Source organism: Saccopteryx bilineata, chromosome 3, assembly GCF_036850765.1.
Source record: "Saccopteryx bilineata isolate mSacBil1 chromosome 3, mSacBil1_pri_phased_curated, whole genome shotgun sequence".
In the NCBI taxonomy this organism is placed as follows: domain Eukaryota; kingdom Metazoa; phylum Chordata; class Mammalia; order Chiroptera; family Emballonuridae; genus Saccopteryx; species Saccopteryx bilineata.
The window spans coordinates 282,136,545-282,163,272 of NC_089492.1; the positions used below are offsets into that span (position 1 = coordinate 282,136,545).

Here is a 26,728-nt window from a genome sequence, read left to right on the forward strand (position 1 = left end):
TTATGTTGTTAATTTTTAGCTGATAAGTGCTACCCTATTCATCAAGTGGTCTTTCATGTGGATTTGTTTAGAAGTGAAAACAATGCCAACAGGGAATTTCTTTTGTCCCTGCCTGTGGCATATATAGTTATACAGGATCTAAAAGTTTCTCATGCCCGTTACAAAAGTTCCTCCTGTTTTGGCTGTTCCATAAATGACCCAAGGAGTGACGTTTATAAAGATGTGGGTATAATTTTAATAATAAAAATGCGTGCCCTAAGCCTGAAATCCAGACAAACTTTGTCTGATACCAGTGAGTTGTTTTGATATCAATCAGTAATGTTCTGGCCGTGTTGCAACTGAGGAATAAAATAAGAAAAGAAAAGGAGTGTGAGGGGAACCTGAAGAAGTACTTGGCCTGTCCCCTGCTGAAAGGCCCGCTGACTCCTCCCCGGGAGGTTGTGACTAACTGGAGCCAGTGCTCAGCCCAGCTCCTGAGGGATCTATAAGCATCTGGCTTCCATGGATTGGTTCGGTTCAGTAAACATTTCATAAAAAGTAGTTCTTGTCCTCTAGCATAGTACATAAAATTTTATTGGGAGACTCTAACTGTGCCGAATACCAATGGAGGTAGACACAGGATGTCCGCTCCCATGCATCCCTCCTTCCCCTAGGAGGGCCTTAGCCCAGCGCAAATAGAGACGGTGCAGGCAGAGACCCTGAAAAAAGCCATGCTGATGCGGAATAATTTAGTTCTTGTGATTCCAGGACCATGTTCTCAGTGACTAATTTAAATCCCTCTTTTAGACTTAGTACACTTGGCCAGAACCAAGTCTTAGAAAGCAGGAGTTTCGGGATTCTGCAGTGACTTTGCCAAAGAATATATTTACCACCTACTTTTCATCTTTAAAATAAACATTATGGTTTTGTATCTTCTGTTGACATCTATCTAAATGCAAGAACTTATTGTAATTTTTGGTCACATTGATATTAAAATGGAAACATTTTCATCAACAGAAGAGAAATTGATAGATGTCTCAGGCTGAACCCCTGTGGTCCTGGCTGCCTACTTTGGAGACCATTCTGAATAGTTACTGTCTTCAAGGTGTTTATAGCCCAAGACGGTTTTTTATACTCATGTATTGTGAAGTGTTCTTAATCTTTCTTTAGCCTCCTTATTCCTCAAACCATAAAACCATTGATACATGCATTTCTTGTTCCCATTACAGAGTATTACTCTATAAAATTAAAGCGGTTTAGAGATATAAGCAGTTAAAGTATAACTCCAGTAGTTTAAAGAAAAACTAAAGGATCTCTTGCCTCCTAAGTTGTGAGTGCCAGCCTGTCCTCTCATGCCCCTAGGTTTTCTGATTCAGATGCTAATGTGGTGTTCTGGGAAATGCCTCTCCAAATGATTCTTCTCCTGACCTCTGACCTCTTGTTATCAAGGTCAGTCACTTCACACACCACCATAATGACAGCTCTATCTAGCAAAAGGCTTGATCAGCTTCCCAAGACCCAGCTTGGGCCCTATCAGCAAAATTAATCTCTCCTCCCCCAACCCCCTCCCATACACACACCAACTCACAGCTCCTCACTGCCACAGAAAAGCACTCACACAAAGAAACTGTGAGGTAGGCTTGTTGGTTAATCTGGTTTATCTGGTCTCATTTTGCCTTCAAGGCCAGTTTTGCATGGGAAGGACTGGTGTACCACATATGGCGTGAATGGCTTTCATTGGACCTAGCCTGAGAAAGTGAGGGCCTGTGAAGAGTTGTTAATATGAAATAGAGAAGTGAAATCTGAAACATCAGTACCGTTATTCATGCTTTAATGTTCCCTTTGGCAGTACTATGAAATAATTTGAAAGCATTCAGGGAACATTTGTTGACTGCCAGTTATGAAGCAGTTTACAGCTTCCCCCTTTAAAGTCACACACGAAAACATGCTGGAATGTCATGAAGGAAGTGGGGAGGCTTTTGTCCTTTACTGTCTTCTGAATTCACTGGCATGCTAGTGAGTCCCACAGGTAAATTTTTCATGCTCAGTTTTCTTGTTTTGAAACTTTACCTCTTAAAAGTCCCTAATTCCTAGTTCTAGATCTATTTTCAGAGTCAGAGTCATGGAGAACTATTAGCAAGTCACTTATGTTGCTGTATATGGTGTTTGTTTGTTTGTTTGTTTGTTTGTTTTTAGACAGAGAGTCGTGGACAGACAGACAGGAACAGAGAAAGATGAGAAGCATTAGTTTTTCGTTGCAGCACCTTAGTTGTTCATTGATTGCTTTATCATATGTGCCTTGACCTGGGGGCTACAGCAGACCGAGTGACCCCTTGCTCAAGCCAGCAACCTTGGGTCCAAGCTGGTGAGCTTTGCTTAAACCAGATGAACCTGCGCTCAAGCTGGCGACCTCGGGGTCTCAAACCTGGGTCCTCTGCATCCCAGTCTGATGCTCTGTCCACTGTGCCACTGCCTCATCAGGCCTGTTGCTGTATATGTTTTAAAGTGATTTGCCTAAAAGCCAGAAAGAGCACATTTTAAAACTTATTTTGGCCCTGGCCAGTTGGCTCAGTGAATAGAGCGTTGGCCTGGCTGGTATGTGGACGTCCCAGGTTCAATCCTTAGTCAGGACACATAGGAGAAGTGACCATTTGCTTCTCTCTCCTTCCCTCTCCCACTTTTCTCTCTCTTCCCCTCTCGCAGTGGCTCAATTTGTTCTAGCATGGCCCTGGGTGCTGAGAGTCCAGTTGAGCATCGGCCCCGGACTAGTGTGAGGGGGTGCTGGGTGGATCCTGGTCGGGGTACATGCAGGAGTCCATCTCCACTCCTCTCACTTAAAAAAAAATTATTTTGTAGAATGTGGGTTAAGTCAGTGGTCTCTAGCCCCCGGGCTGCAGACCGGTACCGGTCTGTGGGCCATTTGGTACCAGTCCGCAGAGAAAGAATAAATAACTTACATTATTTCCGTTTTATTTACATTTAAGTCTGAACAATGTTTTATTTTTTTTTTAAATGACCAGATTCCCTCTGTTATATCTGTCTAAGACTCACTCTTGATGCTTGTCTCGTAAGTTCAACAATTATCTTTTAAAATACCACAGTTTTTACACCGGTCACATAATTTTATTCTGTGCATTTATCCGTCCCACCCTAAAGGCCGGTCTGTGAAAATATTTTCTGACATTAAACCGGTCCGAGGCCCATAAAAGGTTGGGGACCACTGGGTTAAGTGACTTGACAGTGCCTACACAAGTTGATGATCAAACTCCTTTAGTTTAATGTTGCCTTTTAATATGCTGATCTGTAACTGTGTCTTTCACTTCCTAGGGATCAGTGCTTCCAGTAGAGCCTTTCTCTAGGAGTTCAGAGATCCGTTCTTGGTGGTTATAAAGCATTTTAAGGGGAGGTTGCCCAAAATCCCACCCAAGACTTATATGAATGGGGCTGGCCTGGCCCTGGCCGTTTGGCACAGTGGTAGAGCATCGGCCTGGCGTGCAGAAGTCTCGGGTTCGATTCCCGGCCAGGGCACACAGGAGAAGCGCCCATCTGCTTCTCCACCCCTCCCGCTCTCCTTCCTCTCTGTCTCTCTCTTCCCCTCCCACAGCCAAGGCTCCATTGGAGCAAAGATGGCCCGGGCGCTGGGGATGGCTCCTTGGCCTCTGCCCCAGGTGCTAGAGTGGCTCTGGTCGTAACAGAGCGACGCCCCGGAGGGGCAGAGCATCGCCCCCTGGTGGGCAGAGCGTTGCCCCCTGGTGGGCGTGCCGGGTGGATCCTGGTCGGGCACATGTGGGAGTCTGTCTGACTGTCTCTCCCCGTTTCCAGCTTCAGAAAAAAAAAATATATATGAATGGGGCTGGCCTCACAGTTATAAGAATGAGACAGCACTCGAGCACCAGATGTGTAGGCTTTATTAGAGGAGAAAGGCCTGCCGGGGCACTTCTCCAGGAAGAAGGGCACTAAATACAGACTGAGGCAAAATTTTATAGGGTTGGGGATAGCCTCGAGCAAGGGTGTGCTGATTGATATGTTCACCTTTCTGAATACTCCTCCTTGGGGCGATTGACCAGCTTCCTGGAACCCCTCTGTTCCAGGGGCGATTGTCCAGTAATTAAGGGTAGGGTCAGGCAGCCAAGGGGAACAGCAAAAAAGGGCAGTTGTAATTCCTGGTAAATTCATGTATCTATCAACAGTGGCCCGTGGAATAGTCTTGGGCACATTACTACAGCTTAGAATAATGTTATTCAAGAACTAGCAGTGGTTTGCCTGACCAGGTGGTGGCACAGTGGATAGAGCGTTGGACTGGGATGCGGAGGACCCAGGTTTGAGACCCCGAGGTTGCCAGCTTGAGCACAGGCTCATCTAGTTTGAGCAAAAAGCTCACCATCTTGAACCCAAGGTCGCTGGCTCGAGCAAGGGGTTACTCAGTCTGCTGAAGATCCACAGCCAAGGCACATATGAGAAAGCAGTCAATGAACAGCTAAGGTGTCACAACGAAAAACTGATGATTGATGCTTCTCATCTTTCTCCATTCCTGTCTGTCTGTCTGTCCCTATCTATCCCTTTCTCTGACTTTCTGTCTCTGAAAAAAAAAAAGAACTAGCAGTGGTTTAGTGAGCACCTACCTGCTGGGTCCTGTGTTCAGTGCTAGGGTTGATGTGAAGACGGGAGGTGACATAGAGTGCCTCTGAAGTAAGTGTATTGTCCCTTGTTTCACTTGAGAAACTAGGCCCAGAATGTAGATGAGGATGACCAGGGAAATGTTTGTATGTTGAAAATGTAATTCCTTTAAGCTCCCATTTGATCAAAGCATTTGTCAAGGAAAACTGACCTTGGACCCTCATCTACTAATGCAACTAAAGTTTAAACTGTAGCTGTAGGGGAATGGTAACTATTATTTATAACATCTGCTATCAAAATGAAGGGTTCCATATAGTCATATGCAGCATGTGTGTGCTGAACAGAGTCAGGATAGATTCTGAGTTGAGAAAAACCATCTAAACTTGGATGTAAGGCAAAAGGAGCATTAATGTCCCATCGTGTAGCAGGTTCACTCAAGGATTATTTAACTTTCTACAACATGATTCTTAAAGTCTAGTCCCCAACCATCAATCATCTGGGAGTTTGTTAGAAATGCGACTTCTTTAGTATATGTGCTGCCAAAGCGAGCACAGAAATGCATCTTCTTGGCCTTGGCTAAGTGGCTCAGTGAATAGAGAGTTGGCCTGGCACACTAACATTGCGGGTTTGATCCCTGGTCAGGGCATATACAAGAAGCAATCAGTGAGTGCTCAACTAAATGGAACAAGTTGATGCTTCTCTCTCTCTCTCATTCAAATCAGTGGAAAATTAAAAGAGAGAGAGAGAAAGGAATGCAACTTCTCCAACCCCACCCCTTCCTACTAAATAGGAAACTCGGAAGGGCCCAGCAATCTGTTGTAATAAGACCTCCATCTACTAATGCAACTAAAGTTTAAGAACTATAGCTGTATGGGAATGGTAACTATTATTTATAACATCTTAATAATAAACTAATAATATTAATACATAATGCTCGCAGTATGGAGATGTAAAAGTAATTTTTTAGTTGTGTGTGAAGTGCAGGCATCCCCAGTGAGAACAGGTTCTTGCTTTACCTTGTATCAGGCAGCCGGGCTGCTTTTCTAGCCCCAGGTTCCACGTGCATAGAAGCTGCAATTGTGGGAAAGTAGCCCAGGAACCAAACCAGAACTAGGAATTGCTTCACTGTTTTACCATCCTCTTGCAAAAATAAACAAGAATGCCTTGTAATTCTGCCACCGTCTTTCACATGTGAAACTTGCTTCTGATTCATAGGAACTTGGGAAATATCTGAACCAATTAGCAATTTTCGGGAATGCTAGTTGTGTGTATAGGGTGCTTATCTCCAGTTTCCCACAGCTAGTTTTTTGGCTTGTGCCTTGTTTTGAATTTGCTCCATTGATCATATCTGCTGTGCGATCAGGAGGCCTGTGGTGTGTTTGGGAAATGAAGCCTGTGAGGAGGACATGGGCACTGCGGGAACACACTCGAGTAGCATGTCCTGCAAGTTTGATACGGGCACATTTTGTCCTGCGGTGCTTGGTGAGAAGCTGCCTGGGAGCGACACCCTTTTCTCCCCCACTTTTGTGATAAAACTGAATTTGGACTGTGTATAGAGGCCCAGTGGCCTCATTTTGAAGGCAGGCCAAGAAATGTCCTCAATGAGTGTAAAAAGTGTAAACCTATCATTTATACGTTTTAAGGTAAAACTTTAATTTATAAGTTTTAAGGAAGGGTATTTATTTCACCATGATGATGTTGGGCCTTTTAGCTGGGGACGGTTTGCTGTTGTCAGAGTACCCTATATTGTAGAAGATTTTCAGTGAATCAATTAGCCTCTAATGTAGTAGTGGGGTGTATTTTAATAATAATTTGTTAAACAACAACATGATATCATTCTAGCTGCCGTATGGAATGAACTGCATGCGTGTAGGTGCAAATCTTCAAACTTTAGGGCCTGACATTTATGTGGGGCCTTCTGTATCTAAGTTAGTTGTTTGCCTTGTCTGATGATGCATGGTCCTGTGGGCATTTTTTTTTAAATAAAGTTTATTGATAAAAGACATTTAAATAGCTTGCTCTTCTTAGAACTTGAAAAAATGAATAAAGGTATATAATTTGAACATGAGTTTTCTTGTTCTCAGAATTCTAGTAAAGATTTGTTTGCTTTCCAGAACTCCACTTGGCTAAAGAGACTGGTTAAGATAAAGAAATTGCAAAAGTTCTCTGACCCCATCATAAATTGAATTCATTTGATCTGTGGACCTTGCATTAAGATAATTGTGCCCAGGTCAGTTAGCTCAGTGATAGAGCGACAGCCTGGTATGTGGATGTCCAGAGTTCAATTCCTGGTCAGGACATACAGGAGAAGCAACCATCTGCTTCTCCACCCCTCTCTCTTCTCTCTCTCTCTTTCCCCCCACCTCCCACAGCTATGGTTCAATTGGTTTGAGCAAGTTGGCCCCTGGTGCTGAGGATGGCTTTGTGGCCTCTACCTCAGATGCTAAAAATAGCCCAGTTGCTGAGCTATGGAGCAACAGACCCAGGTGCACAGAGCATCACCCTGTAGTGGGGCTTGCCGGGTAGATCCCCATTGGGGCGCATGTGGGGAGTCTGTCTCTCTGTCTCCCCTCCTCTCACTTGAAAAGAAATAGATAATTGGAAGTTTCTGATTTGCAACAAATAGTGCGGATGTTATATGCATAATTGGATCATAGGAAATTTGATACACCCATGTCTTTTTATTTTTTTTATTTTTATTTTATTTTTTATTTTTATTTTTTTTCTGAAGCTGGAAACGGGGAGAGACAGTCAGACAGACTCCCGCATGCGCCCGACCGGGATCCACCTGGCACGCCCACCAGGGGCGACGCTCTGCCCACCAGGGGGCGATGCTCTGCCCCTCCGGGGCGTCGCTCTGTCACGACTAGAGCCACTCTAGCGCCTGGGGCAGAGGCCAAGTAGCCATCTCCAGCACCCAAGCCATCTTTGCTCCAATGGAGCCTTGGCTGTGGGAGGGGAAGAGAGAGACAGAGAGGAAGGAGGGGGTGGGGTGGAGAAGCAAATGGGCGCTTCTCCTATGTGCCCTGGCCGGGAATCGAACCTGGGTCCCCCACACGCCAGGCCGACGCTCTACCACTGAGCCAACCGGCCAGGGCCCACCCATGTCTTTAACCTGTTAATTCTGAACTAACTATATGTTGCATGTTGACTTCTATGCCCTCTCCACCTGCTTCATTTGTTCTTGTATATTAATATTTTTCCCACATGCTTCACAAGTTGAGGTGGAGGATCATGATTAAATTAACTTTAATAGGGCCCTGCTTAGTTGTGAAGATATTTAAGTATACTGAAATTAAACCTTCTATTTGTGACATAAAACAGGCCTTGGATGAGGTAGTTCTTCCATTCCTTGGGATAAGTAGAAGGAGAGATTTTGGCTTTCTAAAATATCAAGATATTTAAGAATTCATTTTGGAAAGCCCTTACTGAAGATACTGTAATCCTTGAGGATTGAATTATCATGGTCAGTGGCCCCAGCCTACCTTCCCTTGGGTGAATCCGGAGAACAAGGGTCCTGAGGTAGAGATGGAGTATGACCCAGAGCCTGTGGAGGAAAAGAGATCCTAAGAATAACCTTCTGTCCAATTTACTTATCTCTGTCTGCTCTGGGTCTGTGGCTTACTTAATTAGGATTTAGGAAAGAGCTTTTTCAGCTTTGGAACACTCAGACCTTTTAATGTACCTGCCTTGTTTATGGCAACTACTCAAAATGAATTTATCTATATGTATGAAGAGCAGTCTGGTATAGAGGTTAAAAGAATGAGTTTTGAATCCAGAATAAATGAATTGGAATTTTGGCCCTACCATTTACTAGTTCTGTGACCTTGGCAAGTGATTTAAATGAGCTGTGCTTTTGTATTCTCATCTATAAAATGGGAATAAAACTAGGAGTTTGGAAAGGATTACATTAGTTAATACATGCAAAGCACTTAGAAAGGTTTCTAACATAAGTAAATGCTCAATAACTGTTAGTCATTATTATCATTAATATAGTAACAGTATTAATAGTTATAAGTAGTAGAAATTGTAATGTCTCTCCTTTTTATTTTTTGTAATGTCTCTTAAAAGTTAATCAAATCAACCCTAGCCAGGTAGTTCAGTGAGTTGGAGCGTCCTCCCAATATGCCATGGTATGGGTTCAATCCCCAATCGGGGCGCTTGCAGGAGTCAACCAATGAATGCATGAGTGGGTAACGGCAAAATCGATGTCTCTCTCTCTCTCTCTCTACCTTCCTCCCTCTCTAAAATCTATAAATAATGTTTTTTTTCTTTTTGCGAGAGAGAGACAGGAAGAGAGAAATGAAAAGCATGAGTTTATAGTTGCTGCACCTTAGTTGTTCATTGATTGCTTCTTATATGTGCCTTGACTGGGGAGACTCCAGTCGAGCCAGTGAGTGATGCCTTGCTCAAGCTAGCGACCATAGGGTCATGTCTGTGGTCCCACACTTAAGCTGGCAACCTCACACTCATGCTGGTGAGCTCACGCTCAAGCCAGATGAGCCTGTACTCAAGCTAGCTACCTCAGGGTTTCAAACCTGGGACCTCAGCATCCTAGTTCGACACTGTCCACTGTACCACCACCAGTCAGGCAATAGGTACTGTTTATAAAGTTAAAATTCTTTGTCTGGGGTAATGCTGTCCAGTATAATTTTCTATAATGATGGACATGTTCTCTGTCTGTGTTTTCTAATTCCAATAGCCATTAGCAACATGTGGCTAATGGTGACTGTGTCGAATTGTGTAGTGTTTTCCTTGGTTTGATTATATATGTCATTATGTTTTACCGACACTTTTTAAAGTTCTATGAATAGTTTTTCCCCTTAAGAAGTATGTATTCTTGGCCCTGGCTGAGTAGCTCTTAGCTCAGCTGGTAGAGTGTCATCCTGATACGCCAAGGTTATAAGGTTTGATCCCCTGTTAGGGCACATACAAGACTCAACCGATGAATGTATAAATAAGTGGAACAACAAATCGATGTTTCTCTCTCTCTCTCTCTCTAAAGCAAACAAACTAAAGGAATGTAGAGTAAGGGATTGAGTAAGCAATTGTTTCAAAGACCAAAAGCTCAGAAAATTATGCTCCTTTGGGACATTTGTTATCCTCAGAGTTTTCCAGCATAAGCCAAATTTCTATCGTTTCAAAATTTGGTCAACATAGCTAGCTCAGAGGTCCAGCCACTCCTGGTGTAAGGCCTCAGTTTCATTGGAATGTCTTCATGTGGAGCCTTGAAAGGCTGCTCCCAATGTTGCTAGTGAGGCCCGTCGCTAAGGGCCTAGAGGTCACTGTGAACATTACTCAGGACAAAGGAGAACTGCTTTCTGCCTCCTTTTTTACCTATATTTGGTAGCAGCAATTATTTTTAAGTGGCATCCAGATGTCTAGCCTCTATGTATACTCCTCCATGGATCGCTTACATTCTTGCCTTTGTACTCTCTATTAAGCTTATTAAATGGATGGGCAGGAGACTCAATGTTTATTGAGCACTTGCTATGTGCCAGACACTGCCAGGTGCTTTGAATGTATTATTTAATATGCAAAACAGCCTACTGAGCCAAGTTACTCTTCATCCCTAATTTAAGGTGAGCAAAACTAACTTTCTTCTAACTCAGGCTTCTCTGTTTTAGTTATAAAAGATGTATAAATTTGTTATGGTTTTCTCTCAGGCCTGCAGACTCACCCAGTTTTGTCTCCCCCTTTCTCTTATGCTTTGTAGTATTGGTTCCTGTTTTGTTACTCTTCCAGGGAAAGGTGGTCTATAGACAACCTACCAATGGCTTGTCTGACCCTGAATCCTAACTGTGCTGTTGTTGACTTCTTTCAGGATCCTATCCTTCCCCCAAAGCCGGAGCGACTCTTGTTGTGTACAAGGACCTGCTGGTGCTGTTTGGTGGCTGGACACGGCCGAGCCCTTATCCCCTACACCAACCAGAGAGATTCTTTGATGAAATACACACTTACTCACCCTCTAAAAACTGGTAAGCCACAAAGATAAGATCTTTTCAATCTGAAATATTTTAAATGATTGGATTTCTTGTCTATTTTGCATTTAGAAATCTCCTTGAGCATTTGATGAAAGCTGTGGATGCTTTTCCCAGAAAAAAATATTTACATATGCATAGATTTTGCCTATAGTTTCAGAGGGTTTCCAAGACCTGTTTAAAACCTAAAGTTAAGAACTCTAGGCCCTGGCCAGTTGGCTCAGTGGTAGAGTGTCAGCCTGGCGTGTGGATGTCCCAGGTTTGATTCCCGGTCAGGTTGCACAGGAGAAGCGCCCATCTGCTTCTCCACCCCTCCCCCTCTTTTTTCTTTATCTCTCTCTTCCCCTCCCACAGCCAAGGCTCCATTGGAGCAAAGTTGGCCCGGGCACTGAGGATGGCTCTATGGCCTCCTCCTCAGGTGCTAGAATGGCTCTGGTTGCAACGGAGCAACACCCCAGATGGGGAGAGCATTGCTCCTGGTGGGCATGCTGGGTGGATCCTGGTTGGGCACATGTGGGAGTCTGTCTCTCTGCCTCCCTGCTTCTCACTTCAGAAAAATACAAAAAAATAAAATAAAAAATAAAAAAAAGAACCCTTATTCCAGCCCTGGCCAGTTGGCTCTGTGGATAGAGTATCTGCCTGGCATGCGGACATCCTGGGTTCAATCCTGGCCAGGGAGAGCATGAGAAGTGACCATCTGCTTCTCTTTCCCTCTCTCTCCCCCTTCTTTCTCTCTCTCCCCCTATTGTAGCCAGTGACTTGATTGGTTCGAGTGTTAGCCCAGGGCGCTGAGGATAGCATCAGCCCCAGACCGGGGTTGCCAAGTGGATCCCGGTCAAGGCACATGCAGTAGTCTATCTCTCCTCCTCTCACTTAAAAAAAAGAAAGAAAAAAGAATCCTTATTCCAATGAGAAAAAGTGGAAGAGATTCATTCCTCTTCCAAGAAAAATGAATGAGCCAGTTGAAGAACAAGGAGCTCTTCAGTTTTGGCTCCTAGTTCCCCAGGATGATTCCTGATCTCGGCCTTCTGTCTCTATGTTAGGTGGAATTGCATTGTGACAACCCACGGACCACCTCCCATGGCTGGCCATTCGTCCTGTGTGATAGATGATAAAATGATAGTCTTTGGTGGCTCCTTAGGATCCCGGCAAATGTAAGTATATTTGCTTTGCTCCCTGAAGCGTCAACCTGAAGATAAATACTTCTTGGAATAACGGGTCAGAAAAGTGAACTAGTTAGAGTCAGGGTCAGTATTCCTGAACATGGTTCTGATTAATCCAATTAGTTATCTCACTCTAGCATTCATTTTTGATCCCCTGGTCACATGCCAGGGAATTTTTAAAAATTTGCTCCATAGAATCAGGGCTGTGTAGTCTCTTTCTGTTTGGTATGTGGTTCTGTTCACTGGGATCAAAGTCTGATGGAACCTCCACCTTGTCGCTTCTACCTGTGCCTACAGAAGTCTTTTTCTTGCTCTCTGGAGCTTTAGAGAAGGAGAGGTAGATTAACAGGACAGGTGGAAATGGTTCACGCTCCAGATGTGATGAGTTAAGAGAGTGAGTAGGAGCAAGACAACTGTGTCAAGTCTGACACACTTCTGTTAGGCTGTTCTCTGTACCCACCGTTCTCTCCACGTTTGGCCACAACTGGCCAGCTCCGGCCAGAGTCAAGAGTGAGAGCACTCCATCTGAGTCACGATCTGATTTGTCAGTGTGAGCTGTCCTCCAGGTGAGGGGGTTTAGGGCTCAAGGTATTAGAGCTCTTGTTCCTCTGTTCCTATGTGTGAGTAAATGACCTTACAGAGGGGACCATAAAATAGAGGCTGCCATCTAAGAGTCTGTCCTTGCCGCACTGGTCCCTTGGGGGTTGGAAATGCCAGTTTGTCCTTGATAAACTGCAGCTCTCATTAGCTGTGGTGAAACTACTTTTTGTAGCCAGAATCGATAAATCATTATCTCCTAGACAATGATAGAGTTGCCTTTTGAATAAATTTTTTCTTCCTTCTGGTTTATGCTTTTGAAAGACTATATCTTGGCCAGTAGCTGTTTCCCATTCTCACCAATTAACTCTTACTTTAGGTATTAGTGTGTGACTACCAACATGACTCAGATGAACAAGTCAGTGGAAAGAACTATATAAGAACTGACTATAGGTCAGTGGAAAGAACATAGGTTTGAAGATCTTGAGTTGGGTTCTAGGGAAAGGAGCAGAAGAGAAATACAGTTAAAGTGCTAACTGTGAGCCTAGCACTTTGTAGGATATCTCTATAAATGTAACTTCATTTATATCAGCCCTTGTTGTCCCCAGTAGCTCCCAACTCCTTCATCCTTATGTCTTTATCTTACAGGAGCAATGATGTCTGGGTCCTTGACCTTGAGCAGTGGGCGTGGTCCAAGCCAAACATCTCTGGCCCCAGTCCTCATCCTCGAGGTGGCCAATCTCAGGTGCTCAGGAATTAAAATAACTATTCAGCAAACACTGTAGCATCTTTCAGTTAGGACGGGAGAGGGAGGAGGGAGTCAGGTAAGATGCCAACATGTATAAGTCAAAAGAGAATTTGTCATTATTTTTGCTAGTATTTGCTTTTCAGCTTCTAATGGGTTGTATTTATTTTTAGTGGCTTTATATTGTGCCTTTCCCCAAAGCATTTACTTTGCTGTTTCATTTCTTAAGAGAACCCTGCATTTTATGTGGTTGGCACTCTCATGTTAATATTTGATCGACAAAGAATATATCCATTCAGGTGAATCATCATTTTGTTCACAGGCATCAAAATTGACATGGGAGACTGGAGAGCTTATGGTAACTAGAAGTAATACTCTCATTTAGGAGCTGGGTAGGCTATTTTCATATATGACTGAAGTATAGGCGGTCAGATGTCTGCATCTTTATAGTTTTATTTTAAATGTCTTCCTCGCCCCAGATCGTGATAGATGATGCAACTATCTTAATCCTTGGCGGGTGTGGCGGTCCCAATGCTGTGAGTATTGCTGCTGTGGCACTCCTATGCACATGCTGCTCAGTGTTCAAAACTTGCTTCCACCTGACCTGTGGTGGTGCAGTGGATAAAGCATCGACCTGGAAATGCTGAGGTCGCCGGTTTGAAACCCTGGGCTTGCCTGGTCAAGGCACATATGGGAGTTGATGCTTCCAGCTCCTCCTCACCTTTCTCTCTCTCTCTCTCTCTCTCTCTCTCTCTCTCTCTCTCTCTCTCCTCTCTCTCTCATCTCTCTCTCCGTCTCTCTCTCTCCCTTTCTCTCTCCTCTCTAAAATGAATTTTTAAAAAAATTTAAAAAATAAAAAGAAATAAGGTGCCTCACCTTAAAAAAACAACAACAAAGTCATTTATCTGAGGCATAAATGGGATTTCTCATAAGAGTGTACCACCCTACATCATGTCAAGGGTGTGGGGAAAAGCTTAGTTTAAAAAAAAAAACAGCCTGACCTGTGGTGGCGCAGTGGATAAAGCGTCGACCTGGAAATGCTGAGGTTGCCGGTTTGAAACCCTGGGCTTGCCTGGTCAAGGCACATATGGGAGTTGATGCTTCCAGCTCCTCCCCACCTTCTCTCTCTGTCTCTCTCTCCTCTCTCTCTCCCTCTCTCCCTTTCTCTCTCCTCTCTAAAATGAATAAATAAAATTTAAAAAAAAAAAAACTTGCTTCCCCGGTCTCGTCCTATAAGACTTATTTTGTGACATTTCCATTTAGAAAGTACCTTTTCCATTTGGGTATATAGCCTTTGTATTTTCTGGCCCTTTTCTTCACTTTTTTTTGGGGGGAGGGGAGTTGCTTTTAATCAGAAACATTCATCTCTCAAATATTCATATCTATATTCTTACTTTCACCTGCCCTTTAGGCTATAAGGTTTGCTGCTATCACTTTTTTCAAGGAGGTATTAGACAGAAAAAGCAGATTGATAGCTGCTGGAGTTTATGTGGAATTTATTTTAAGAATGCAGGTCCATAACACACACACACACACACACACACACACACAACCACAGGCAAAATTCAAAATCACTTAAAATTGATTCATGGGTCACAAGCACAATTTCTTATCCCCGGCCAGTGGTAGTATATGAATGAATGAAGGTATGGATAATGACTAACCAAAGATTTTGCTGTTCTTTTTGAAGAGCCCATAACCTCTCTAGACCAGACGACACAAGTGTGAGATTTTAGCTGTGTGTGTGTGTTATGTAACATGAACCACACCTGAGTCCTATTGTTGGTCCTTCTCTTACAGCTGTTCAAGGATGCTTGGTTATTGCACATGCACTCGGGTCCCTGGGCCTGGCAGCCACTCAAGGTAGAAAATGAAGATCACGGGGCCCCGGAACTGTGGTGCCATCCTGCTTGCCGGGTAAGCAAGGAACTGACAGGCTGGCAGAAGGAGAGGTCCTAAACTCCAAAACAAAATTAACGGGTCAGATTTCCAAGCAAATGTGTGTGGAAAATGAAAACACCTTGATACCATGAAATAAGAGGACGTTAACCATAGCTCCTTGTGAATTTCTCACATATGAATCCCTAGAAGAGAGTGGGCCTTACTCATCCCTCAAGTCCCAGATTTAAGCATCTCTTTGTCTATAAAATTTTCTCCAGGGTCCCTCAAACAAAAACTGATTTTTTTTCCCCTTTAGCTTTATTCTGTAGACATAATTCTAATGATAGCATATGTCACACTTAGCAACAGATTGCTTCCGCGTCTGTCTCCCCTTCTAACCTAGATGGCAGACTACATTATTTTCATCTCTGTATCTGAGGAACCTCTAAAATGCCTGGCATATCCCAAATGCTCGTGATAAAATGTTTGATAGTTGAAAGGATGACCGGAACTGAGCACCAGTGTTTTGCTTTCCAGGTGGGGCAATGTGTAGTGGTCTTCAGCCAGGCTCCCAGTGGGAGAGCCCCGCTCAGCCCCAGCTTGAACTCTCGCCCATCACCTATCAGTGCCACTCCTCCAGCCCTGGCTCCCGAAACCCGAGAGTACCGCTCTCAGTCTCCAGTAAGGAGCATGGATGAAGCTCCGTGTGTTAACGGCCGCTGGGGAACGCTGAGGCCCAGAGCGCAGAGGCAGACCCCCTCAGGTTCCCGGGAAGGAAGCCTTTCCCCAGCCAGAGGAGATGGCTCTCCGGTCCTCAATGGTGGGAGCCTGTCTCCAGGAACAGCAGCTGTTGGTGGCGCTTCCTTGGACAGCCCTGTGCAGGCCGTATCACCTAGTACTCCCTCTACCACTGAAGGCTGTGACCTAAAAGTGGGACTTTCTTTGGCCCCTCGGCGAGGGTCACTACCAGATCAGAAAGATCTGAGATTAGGATCGATAGATCTGAATTGGGACCTGAAACCTGCTTCCAGTAGCAATCACATGGATGGCATGGACAACAGGACAGTTGGGGGAAGTGTGAGACACCTTCCTGAACAGACAAATGGTGTGCATACCCCGCCACATGTGGCCAGTGCTCTTGCAGGAGCTGTCTCCCCAGGTGCCCTGCGTCGGAGCCTGGAAGCCATCAAGGCAATGTCATCCAAAGGCCCTTCGGCCTCCGCAGCACTAAGTCCTCCTCTGGGGTCATCTCCGGGCTCCCCCGGGAGTCAGAACCTGAGCAGTGGGGAGACGGTGCCTGTTCCCCGGGCCCCGCCTGCCCAAGGAGATGGGCACTCCTTACCTCCCATTGCCCGCCGCCTGGGCCACCACCCTCCACAGTCCCTAAATGTTGGCAAGCCCTTGTACCAGAGTATGAACTGCAAGCCCATGCAGATGTACGTGCTGGACATTAAAGACACCAAGGAGAAGGGGCGGGTCAAATGGAAAGTATTTAATAGCAGTTCTGTGGTCGGACCTCCTGAAACCAGCCTGCACACAGTGGTACAAGGCAGGGGTGAACTCATTATATTTGGAGGACTCATGGACAAGAAACAGAATGTGAAGTACTATCCAAAAACAAACGCCTTGTACTTTGTGCGAGCAAAGAGATAATAAGTTCTAAACCCCTTTCCCTTTCTGTGGCTTTTAATTTGGAATTTTCCAGTGTGCAAGCATTTGGACTGAGAATTGGGAAAACAAAGGACAAAATTACTCCCATAAACCAAAACCCCAATTCCCAACCTCACTCACTCCAGGCTGGGATCAAATCTCCATTAAAAAAAAGATTATATATAAATATATATTATATAGCCAACTCTGTTTACAAAGAGGGAGAGATCTCTGTCCTGGTTCAGATAAAATTGTTGCTGTGTTTTAGCAGAGGCTGTGCTGCCTTTTTCTACTTTGCTGGTAACTAGACCAAGAATTTAGGGAACAGACTAATATCAGAACTTTCCTAAAGAAACTGAAGAGCCCCCTGTAAATCTCTATGTGGCCTTCCCAGAGTTAGCAAAAGAAAGGGCGTGTGTCAGATGCACAAGAGAGGTTTCAGATTCGCGTGTGTCAGGTGCTGGCCAGGTGAAAGTAACTGATAGGAAACTGTTCTTCCCCTTCTCTCAAACCACAGAGGACCTGTGAAAACGTCCCTTTGCAGTTACGCCCTGTGCCTGGCCCATTCTACCCTTTGTGACTGAGTGCAGTCCCCCAACAAGGGGTTTTGTTCCACGTTTGTGTGCTAGGACCATCGTGGAGCAGTGTGTGTGCAGCGACACCTGTCCGCCTCCTGTCCGCTGGTCTTTTGAGAGCTCCCTCCGTGTCTCAGAAAACATTTCGGTATCTGATTGTGGAATTTCCTGACAATTATACTTGGTTGCAAGTTGCCAAAAACCACATTTGTTCTTTTCCTTCCTTTAAAACTTGATCTTCAAAAGCGGCCTTTCTTTTCTTCTTCTTTTTTTTTTTTTTTTGCATGTGCACATTTTTTTAAAGCTCTGAAACCTTTCTCATTTTTTGTTTCTTTTATAAAGCTCAAGTGCCCAGAGAAATCTCTTAGAAATATTTCTGGATTCTTTCTCTGGAGTGACTAAGGGGCTCATAGGGAATTCTGAGATGCCAGGATCGAGAGGGATCCTTGCAACTTGATAGTATAAACTCTTTTCCTTATGGACTTCTTTTTACTTCTAAAGCACGTTGGGCACACCCATCCATATTTGTAAACTGTGGAAATTGATCCTGAGACGGAGTCCTGATAACAATTCCTTCTAGAAATTATTTGTACCCTTGTCGTGACATGCATTTTTCTGCCTGGCTGTTAACTGGTGATTGAGTATCATGTGCTTGACCTTCAGAGCACCTACCCCTCCGTGATTGTCTTGTTCATGTGTCACTCAGACAAGGCTGAGATAAGATGCAACCAACCAGAGCATTTCTTTGGTTGATGGAGGAAGTTACATGGTCTCTAAAAACCATGGCCTGGACACATTGGGACCACTTAAATGTGGATTTTTGGTGATTTCTTATCAAAAGAAAGAGGATTTTTATTTTGACTTTAGGATTTAAATTTCAAAACGTTGCATTTTCCACGCCCACACTCCCCTTTTTCTTGTTAGCTTTCCCAAGCACAAGCCTGCTGCAGCTGGCCCTGGGCCCTGGCTTTCAGTCCGCGCTCAGCAGTCCGTCTGATACGTCTGTTTTCTCCTGTTAAATCATGTTGAATCCTTTCCCCTAGTCATTAGCTTTTACAATGTGGTCTTGGTGGGAAAGCCCCCGGTGCCAAGCCCAGGAACGGGCCAGCCCCCGGGGAGGGCGTGCGTTCCAGAAACTGCTCTGTGTGCTCCCGTAGATGAGGAACCTACCATGTGCCTCCTCCCTGTGGTGTCCAACTGCTCAGAGCTCAGCACTCGGCTTTCCAGGCTCCCTGCTCTGGGGCTGCTGCCAGGCCTTCCCTGGCAAAGACTGTTAGATCATGTGGGGTCCTTGCTCACAGGAGAGAGCCAGCCTAGATGATTAGCAATCTTGGCATTATTGCTGTTGCTGAACCTTGTTTATGACATTGCGTCTGTGCATGGACAGTGCCTCCAAACTCGGTCCCTATTTAAATATACAGTATTTGGAAGGCTGAAAGTGCAGAATCCCAACTCTGTGGTCTTTCCCTTTGTCCTGTGGCCTTTGCAAGCCAGCGGCTAACTTGTTGATTCCTCCTGCTTTCCCCAGGCAGGCAGGTTACTAGACGATTCCTTTAGAAAGTGACCCGGCCCCTCAACTCCCTGGCATCCCAGTACTGCCCCTGCCCCTCGGAACCAGGCGGTCCATTTACAGCTCTTCCAGAAACATCTCCTGGTGGCGGTGGTGGCGGCAGCTGTGGGGCACTGTGGGCGTGTGCTTGGGGACAGCGGTGCAGCACCCAGGCCATCGTCTCCTCGGGCCCCGTGAAGCCAGCGCACGGGCACTGGCACTCAGGGGTCTCAGCTGAGGTGACCATTTCCACAGCGCCGTGGGAACTTCAGTCAGATCAGATTTAACTACAGCTCCCGTTTTGGCATGATGCCAATTTTGTCTTAAAATTCACTGAGAAAAATGAGACAAAATATTTTTTTTAAACCCTCAGGAGCACCTAGAGCAAATATTTATCAGTATTTAAGTATTTAAAGTACATTTTGTTTCTACTTGAAGCTTTAACCCCTTCCATTCCTGCAAGTGTGCCTTTGAGAGCCCCCATGGCATATTGATTCCTGGCCACCTTGTTGACCTCGAGTACTGAAGTCTCTTCCTACCCTCTTGGACGGAGCTTCCTGTGTCCTCATTCTGCAGTGTGGGCAGCAGAGAGGGTTCTGGATTTTTGTCCACACTTGGGTGGTGGGCTCCACAACCCCCACCCACCCCACATTTTGGGAGAACAAATTAGGTGTCGAGATAAGCTTAAATTTAATGATGAGGCCATATTGTGCTTAATCTCCTCCCAGTCCTCTGTGGATTGATTTGATTTTTACGTTTGAGTTTTATATCAAGAGCCGAAACCATGAACTATCCCAGGAACTGAGATGGGACTCTTGAAAAATGGAGAAGAGTAAGAAAGAAAATCAACTTAAGAAACCTTGGCTTTGGAGGACAGAAAGCCACCATCCAGTGGAAGACAAAGGGGTGCCTCCCTTCCCTTTTGCTTTATCTTTCTGGGTTTTCTTCTGCTTTGCTTCTTTCCTCCCCCTGCAAAGTGGTTTTCCTGGTTGGGTTGTCTGTCCATCCTTGTCCCTGTGGGGATCCTGGCATGGTGATGTACTCTGCTTTGCGTTATCAGCGGTGTCTTACCAGCGCACATATCAGCTGGGAGGGCCTGAAGACACCCGGGGGCAAGGAAGCCAAATTTTGAGGCCCGGACCCCCACGAATGGCAGAAGGCATGTTCTGCATGGTCACCAGTAAGCGGCTCCCTCTCACCATCACTGTCAAATGAGAGCCAACCTGAGGCTCTGCCTCCATCTGTGCTCTCTCTCCCTGCTCTGCTTCCGTCCCACCAACCAGGGTCATGTCAGCGCGCACCCGGTGTGCCCTGGCGAAGCTGGTGCTGAGAGATGTTTCTCACACAACTCAGGGTCCCGGGTGGCTTCCCCTGAGATGGTCATTTTAGGCACATAATGGTGTAGGAATGAAGAAATGGATTTGATTTAATTGATATTTAAATCTGTGTCAATTTCATTTTCTTGTTGTTGTTTTCCCCTGATGACTTTTTAGCCATTTAACAAATAAAACAAAATGGACAGAATTGTCTTAACTGTTTTATTGGTAGGAAAGAAACAAAGCTACGATGGCGAACCGTTGAGGTTGGGAATTAAAGTCGGAGGTAGAGTCGTTGGAAAGACTGGGGAAGGTTGTGGTTTGGGGCTGAGGGGGAGAGCCGCTCTGTCCTGAGGACCAGGTCATTTAATGCTAACGCAGCTCTGTTCTTGGTGCTTGAAGAACTTGGTGTTTCAGAGCCTCGGTAACACCTTGCAGTGGAGACCTGGGAGAGGTGATGAGCTTGTAGCTTGTCAGCAGCAGGCTGACATCTCCAACATTACTGGCCTCCTCATCGAAGATGAGGACAGAGGCTCCAGGGTCCTGAAGCAGCATAGCAGGTGGTGGCTGGTGACGCAGGCCTGGAGCCCTCAAGGCCTGAGCTCTAATCCCTGCCTCCCCTCCTGACAGCTCAACCTTGGGTACAACTTCCCTCATCCATGAATATAGTAGTTTCTGTTTTATTTTGTTTTTCCATTGATTAGAAAGAGAGGGAAAAAAGCCGTTAACTTGCCCCACTTAGTTGTTCCACTTAGTTGTGCATTCATTGGTTGATTCTCATGTGCGCCCTGACCAGGGATCAAACCTGTGACTTCGGTGCGCCAGGACAACACTCTTTGTTCCTGAGCCACTTGGCCAGGGCCTAGCTATGTCTATTTTACAGGATCATGAGTATCAATTGAAGTTGGATATGAAAAGCACTGGTACAGTTCCTGGCGCATAGGAGGTGCTCAGAAAATGGTGGCTCCTATAATTAGCCCTTGAAGAAGATACAGGATCTTGAAGGAAAGGGCCGGGCTCAGCGTGTGAATTGTTAGGAGCATGCTGACACTAAGGATGATGCGTGTCTGGAGTTCTCCGGCTCATCTGCTAGATGTCATGAGAACCTCAGAGGCTTCTGCCTCTCGCGAGCAGTAAATAGCAGCTGCTGCCGTAAATCAGGTCAGAGTTGTCTCAGTTGTTTAATCTCCCTTTTGGACTTTTTTCTTTTTTAAGAACTGTTTCAGCTGTATTTTTTTTAATTTTTTTAAATTTTTATTTATTTATTCATTTTAGAGAGGAGAGGGAGAGAGAGAGAGAGAGTGAGAGAGAGAGAGAGAGAGAGAGAGAGAGGAGAGACAGAGAGAGAGAAGGGGGGAGGAGCTGGAAGCATCAACTCCCATATGTGCCTTGACCAGGCAAGCCCAGGGTTTCGAACCGGCGACCTCAGCATTTCCAGGTCGACGCTTTATCCACTGCGCCACCACAGGTCAGGCTGGACTTTTTTCTTTAGTTTGCCAGTCAAATTTAGCCTCTGGCACATTTGTCTGCCTGGATTCAAAGGCGCATTTAATTGACTCCCAATCTGGAAGTATCAATGGGGGGCTGATGGCATGAGTCTGCCCACCTGTGTGGGGGCTTGGGAGAAGCCAGGCACCATCATGGTAGAGGGCTACAGCCCTGAAGCCATTTTCTGAGTATGTGCCAGTTTCTCACACCCTTGGGTCTTTGTGCCAGCCGTGGTTATGTTCTTTTCATTCAGTACTTACGGAATCAACCTTGTCCTAGGCTCAGGTTCTGTGTGACTGCAGCTTGTCCCAAGCTGCAGAATGACACTTTGATTTCCAGTATGTGGTCTGATACTGTCTGTGCTACTTACCATACTCTGAGGCACACAGCAAACTTGAGTGTGATGTGAGTAAGGGCCTTGGTAGCAAAGGGCCTGGCTCCTTCTGCTGACACCTACTCGGTTGGCAGTGATGGGGGTAGAATGATGGTTTTGAATGCTTCCACAGCTGCCCTTGTGGAAGGGTTGGGCTGTACAAGGTCAACTGGATAGAAGCTGTAGGGAAGAGATTTCAGGGTTATCGGGAAGAACTTTGTTACGGTCAGAGCTCTGTGTAACGGGTGGGACCGGTTCAGCATCACTAGAGGAGGCGATGGTTACTGCTTAGGTTGCTGGCGGTGATTGGTGGTCCTGGGAAGGAGGCAGACATTGGTGCCTGGGGAAGGCCCCCAGGCCCAGCCTTCAGGGCAGGTCATCCTGTAAGGCTTCCTGACAGCATCCCCACTCGGTCTGTCCATGCCAGAGGCCATGATGAGCATGTTCCTATTCTGAAGAAGATCAGAACAGGAAAACAACGTGGACAGCCCCAGGGCAGAGGATGTGTGGGAGCAGGGTGGAGGGGACTGCTGGTTTGGGGAGAAATCTTCATGTGGAGAACACCACAGAAGATCCATGACTCACCCAAGGCCTTGCAGGAGTTGGCAGTCCCCGCCTTTCTGTGCAGGCCTAGCAGCACCCCAGGCCACTCCCACGGGAACTAAAGGGCCAGAGGCCTGTGTGCATTTGGCTCGAAGTTACAGCACCTCGCTAGAGAAAGGGCAACTCCAGACTCCTTTCTCCTCGGTCTTCACAGCTCCTCTCTCGCTGGCTCTGTGGAGGGCAGTGCAAGAATCGGTGACTTGGACAAGACTAAGGCCTTGCACATATCAATACCCTGAGCTAGCTCTTCAGCCCAAGCCTCACGTCACCCTAATCCAGGGAACCCCGGAAGACCAGGCTTTGAGCACCCTTGGGTGTAGGCAGGGCAGGAGGCACCCCCTCGACACCGTGCGAGTGGCCTGCTTGTGCTGCCACACTTAACGGATGTACCCTTTTCTGTGCCGTCTCACCTGTCTCCCCCAGGCAGAGGGGAGCATCGCCAACTGAGGTCAGCCTCCTGGTCTCTGGCCACGACTATCCCTACCACTCCTCTCTACAGTACCGACCCACAAAAGCCGGTCAGCATTCTTGGGGATTCTTTGTGAGGTAATAATTTCCCCATTGCTGGAAGTGTTCAAGCAGAGATTAATAACTGGCATGGGATGGGATGATAGAGCTGACTTATGCAGATCAAGAATGGCACTAAGGGACCCCTGCATGTCCTTTTAACCCTTGAGACGTTCTGTGGGCTCTGAACGGATTCCTAGAGATGATGCTGGCCTGGGACACAGGCACAGACTTTGGGCCAGGAAAGACCTTGGTTCAAAAGCTGGCCCTGTCACTTTGACCACTTCCTGGAGTCTCAGTTTTATCACTAAAATGGCATTGATGCTGCCAACCTCACTATCTAGCAATTTAACCAGAACCGGCAATAATTGTTAAGGCCTATGGAATGGTGTGATTCCCTAAAAGACCACCTGGGGGCACCCTGTGAAAGGCTTTGAGTCTCCGGTGCTCTGTCAGAGGCTGCCTTGAGAAGGAAACTGAATGTGCTGGAGGAGAAAAAATGCCCATTTTTCCTCCAACCTCTGTTGGTAAAGCCTAGGTGGGACCCTTTTGCAGGCACTTGCTGTGCTTCTGAGCGCCACTGCCAGGCTGGCTGGCCTGCCCCTCTGCCCCAGCCCCCACCTGTGGGAAAGCCAGTGTTTTCCCCAGGGGCTGGGCTCTGGGCCCAGGCCCTGTCAGCGTGCACAAAGCTAAGCTAATGTTTTAAGTAAATGTTTAAGAGGCTGGAAGAGTGTGTCATGCCCCACCAGGGAACTTGTCTGCTTGCTCCTGCAGGGAAGAGAAGGGGGGCTGCGGGCCAGGCCTTACCAAGCGGAAGCCTGAGAGGAAGAAGGAAGCTCCTGTCCTATCCCAGAGCGAGAGTCCTGGGCTGCTGCCCACCCGGAGGAAGACCAGCAGAGCCCAGGAGCACCCTGGGGATTATTCGTTCTCCACCTGCATGCCCTGAGCATGTACTGAGCCCTGGGCACTGAGACACTCAGACACTTCTCTGGGTGCAGTGGCAAGCCACCAGAGGGCTTTAAGCAGGGGACTTGACACTGAGGCTGTCCAGGTCAAGGACACAAACCTTGTGGCCGAGCCCAGACCTGCTCAACCCAGCCTCAAGAACTTCCTTAGGCCTGACCAGGCGGTGGCGCAGTGGATAGAGCGTCGGACTGGGATGCAGGGGACCCAGGTTCGAGACTCCGAGGTCGCCAACTTGAGCAGCGCGGGCTCATCTGGTTTGAGCGAAAAGCCCACCAGCTTGAACCCAAGGTCGCTGGCTCCAGCAAGGGGTTACTCGGTCTGCTGAAGGCCCGCGGTCAAGGCACATATGAGAAAGCAATCAATGAACAACTAAGGTGTTGCAACGCGCAATGAAAAACTAATAATTGATGCTTCTCATCTCTCTCCGTTCCTGTCTGTCTGTCCCTGTCTATCCCTCTCTCTGACTCACTCTCTGTCTGTGTAAAAAACAAACCAAAAAAAAAAAAAAAAAAAGAACTTCCTTAGGCATGATTTGACAGCTCCAACCCCAAATCCTGTATTTAAAAATGGAATCTGGACATTTTTAATCTTCCCTTTCTCTTTACCCTACTGCCCTGCTTCTAAGTGTAGTTGCCTGGTTCTTTGATTTTATTCCCACGGGAGTGTGGACTACCCAAGGGCAAGGCCTGTGTCTCTCACTGTTTGCTCCCAGCGTCTGGCCTGGCACAGGGAGTGCTCACATAAGTATTTGACAAACACATGTCCTAGTCCACTCCTGCCTGGAATGTTCACCCTGCTTCCTGATTGGTTCATCCAGCCGTTCCCCAAGCTGTAGTGATAGCCAGTCATCAGTCAACACATTTTATTATCTTCTTACTACACGTCAGACATACCTCCAGGTAGTGGGGATTATTATGGACTGAATTATGCCCCCTGAAAAATGCATATGTTGGAAGTCCTAACCCCCAATACCTCAGAATGTGATCATATTAATGGATAGGGTCTTTACTAAGGGGGTTAAAGTAAAATGAGGTCATAGGGTGAGTTCTGAATCAATATGACTGCTGTCCTTACATGAAGAGGAGATTTGGACATAGACTCCTACAGAAAGAAGGCAGACGTGAAGACAGAAGATGGGTCAACCTACAAGCCAGAGAGACAGGCCTGGAATAGATCTTCCCTCACAGCCCTCAGAAGGAATCAGCACTACCAACACCTCGGTCTCCAATCCCTAACCTCCAGAACTGTCTATATATGATACATTTCTGTTGTTGAAGCCGCCCAGCGTGCAGTACTTTGTTACTGCGGCTCTAGGAAGCTAATACCGGATTATAACAACAAAAAGACGAGGCCCTGTCCTCACGGAGCTTATGTCCTGGGTGAGGGAGACAGACAACACATTTTATAAAATTTCAGGATCGGCCCTGGTCAGGTAGCTCAGTTGGTTAGAGCCTTGTCTTGATACCCCAGGGTTGTGGGTTTGATCCTGGTCAGGGCACAAACACACACAAGAATCAACTGATGAATGAATAAATGAGTGGGACAACACAATGGTTTTCTCTCTCCCTCTCTCTCTAAAATCAATAAAGAAATAAAATCAAAAGAAATGTCAGGACCTAGTCCTGGATGATGTGTTGGGGTACTGGGGCCAGTCCCTGAGCAGCGGAGCAGGGAGGCCTCTCTGTGCAGTGATGTCACCCCAAGACCCAAGTAGGGGAAGCGGCCCTCCACGTGCTGTGCTGGGGGTGGTGCAGAGAGCCCCAGTTGTTGGGAACTGCCACACAGAGGCCCTAAAGGGGAAATAAAAAGACCAAGGGAAGGCCCTGGCCGGTTGGCTCAGTGGTAGAGTGTCGGCCTGGCGTGCAGGAGTCCCGGGTTCGATTCCCGGCCAGGGCACACAGGAGAAATGCCCATCTGCTTCTCCACCCCTCCCCCTCTCCTTCCTCTCTGTCTCTCTCTTCCCCTCCCTCTACCGAGGCTCCATTGGAGCGGAGATGGCCCGGGTGCTGGGGATGGCTCTGTGGCCTCTGCCTCAGGCGCTAGAATGGCTCTGGATGCAACAGAGCGATGCCCCAGAGGGGCAGAACATCGCCCCCTGGTGGGCGTGCCAGGTGGATCCCGGTCGGGCGCATGCAGGAGTCTGTCTGACTGCCTCCCCGTTTCCAGCTTCGGAAGGCCTTGAGGGCATGGTGCTTGGGTTTTGTCGAGTGCAGTGCAGATTATCAAAAGACTATAATTATGGGTGTGATATTACTGGATTTTCTCTGGCCCCTGTGAGGCATCCCAGGGCAAGCAGGGAAACCCCAGAGGAAGCAGCTGCAGGGACCAGGCAAGAGATGAAAATGCACCTGACAGGGTGCTTTCTCCACTTACCCTCCCTGGGCAGCCCACCCACCCCTGCCCCTGCCATCCAGGGCCTCGGGCCCGTGTGTGAGTCTGCTCACCTACTACTTGAGGCTGGTGACTGTGTCCGTGCCTTGAAAACTCTTCCTCTCAGGACCTTGTTGGGCCTCATGCAGGAGGTGTTCAATCAATTTGGGGGAAAGAACAAACCATGAAGAAAGTAGTGGATTAATCAGAAGATTCTACCCTAGAAGGGCCTTTAGGTAGAAGGTCACCTGCTTCACCTGAGGCCCGAAGAGGAGAAGCAACTTGCTTAGGGGGACATATAGCTTAGCGGTTAGAGGAGCACAGGAGAGGGGAAGTCAGTAGACCAAGATGGGTTACAGCGTCCTTCAGAAACTCACTGAAGTTCCAACCACCTCACTCCCAGGCCCCAGCTACTGACTGGCTTCCTG

The 26,728-nt window shown here is 46.7% G+C and overlaps 1 protein-coding gene across 1 annotated transcript in view; it reads left to right on the plus strand.

Annotated features, from left to right (window-relative positions):
• FBXO42 (F-box protein 42) overlaps positions 1-20,201 on the plus strand; it is a 76,869-nt gene extending 56,668 nt beyond the window's left edge. Inside the window, exons 5-10 of the mRNA XM_066270339.1 lie at positions 10,421-10,574; positions 11,621-11,731; positions 12,926-13,022; positions 13,502-13,558; positions 14,823-14,939; positions 15,441-20,201. Coding sequence (XP_066126436.1) covers positions 10,421-10,574; positions 11,621-11,731; positions 12,926-13,022; positions 13,502-13,558; positions 14,823-14,939; positions 15,441-16,556 — 1,652 coding nt within the window. The 3' untranslated portion in view covers positions 16,557-20,201. The remainder of the gene's footprint in view (positions 1-10,420; positions 10,575-11,620; positions 11,732-12,925; positions 13,023-13,501; positions 13,559-14,822; positions 14,940-15,440) is intronic.
• The last annotated feature ends 6,527 nt before the right edge of the window (positions 20,202-26,728 follow it).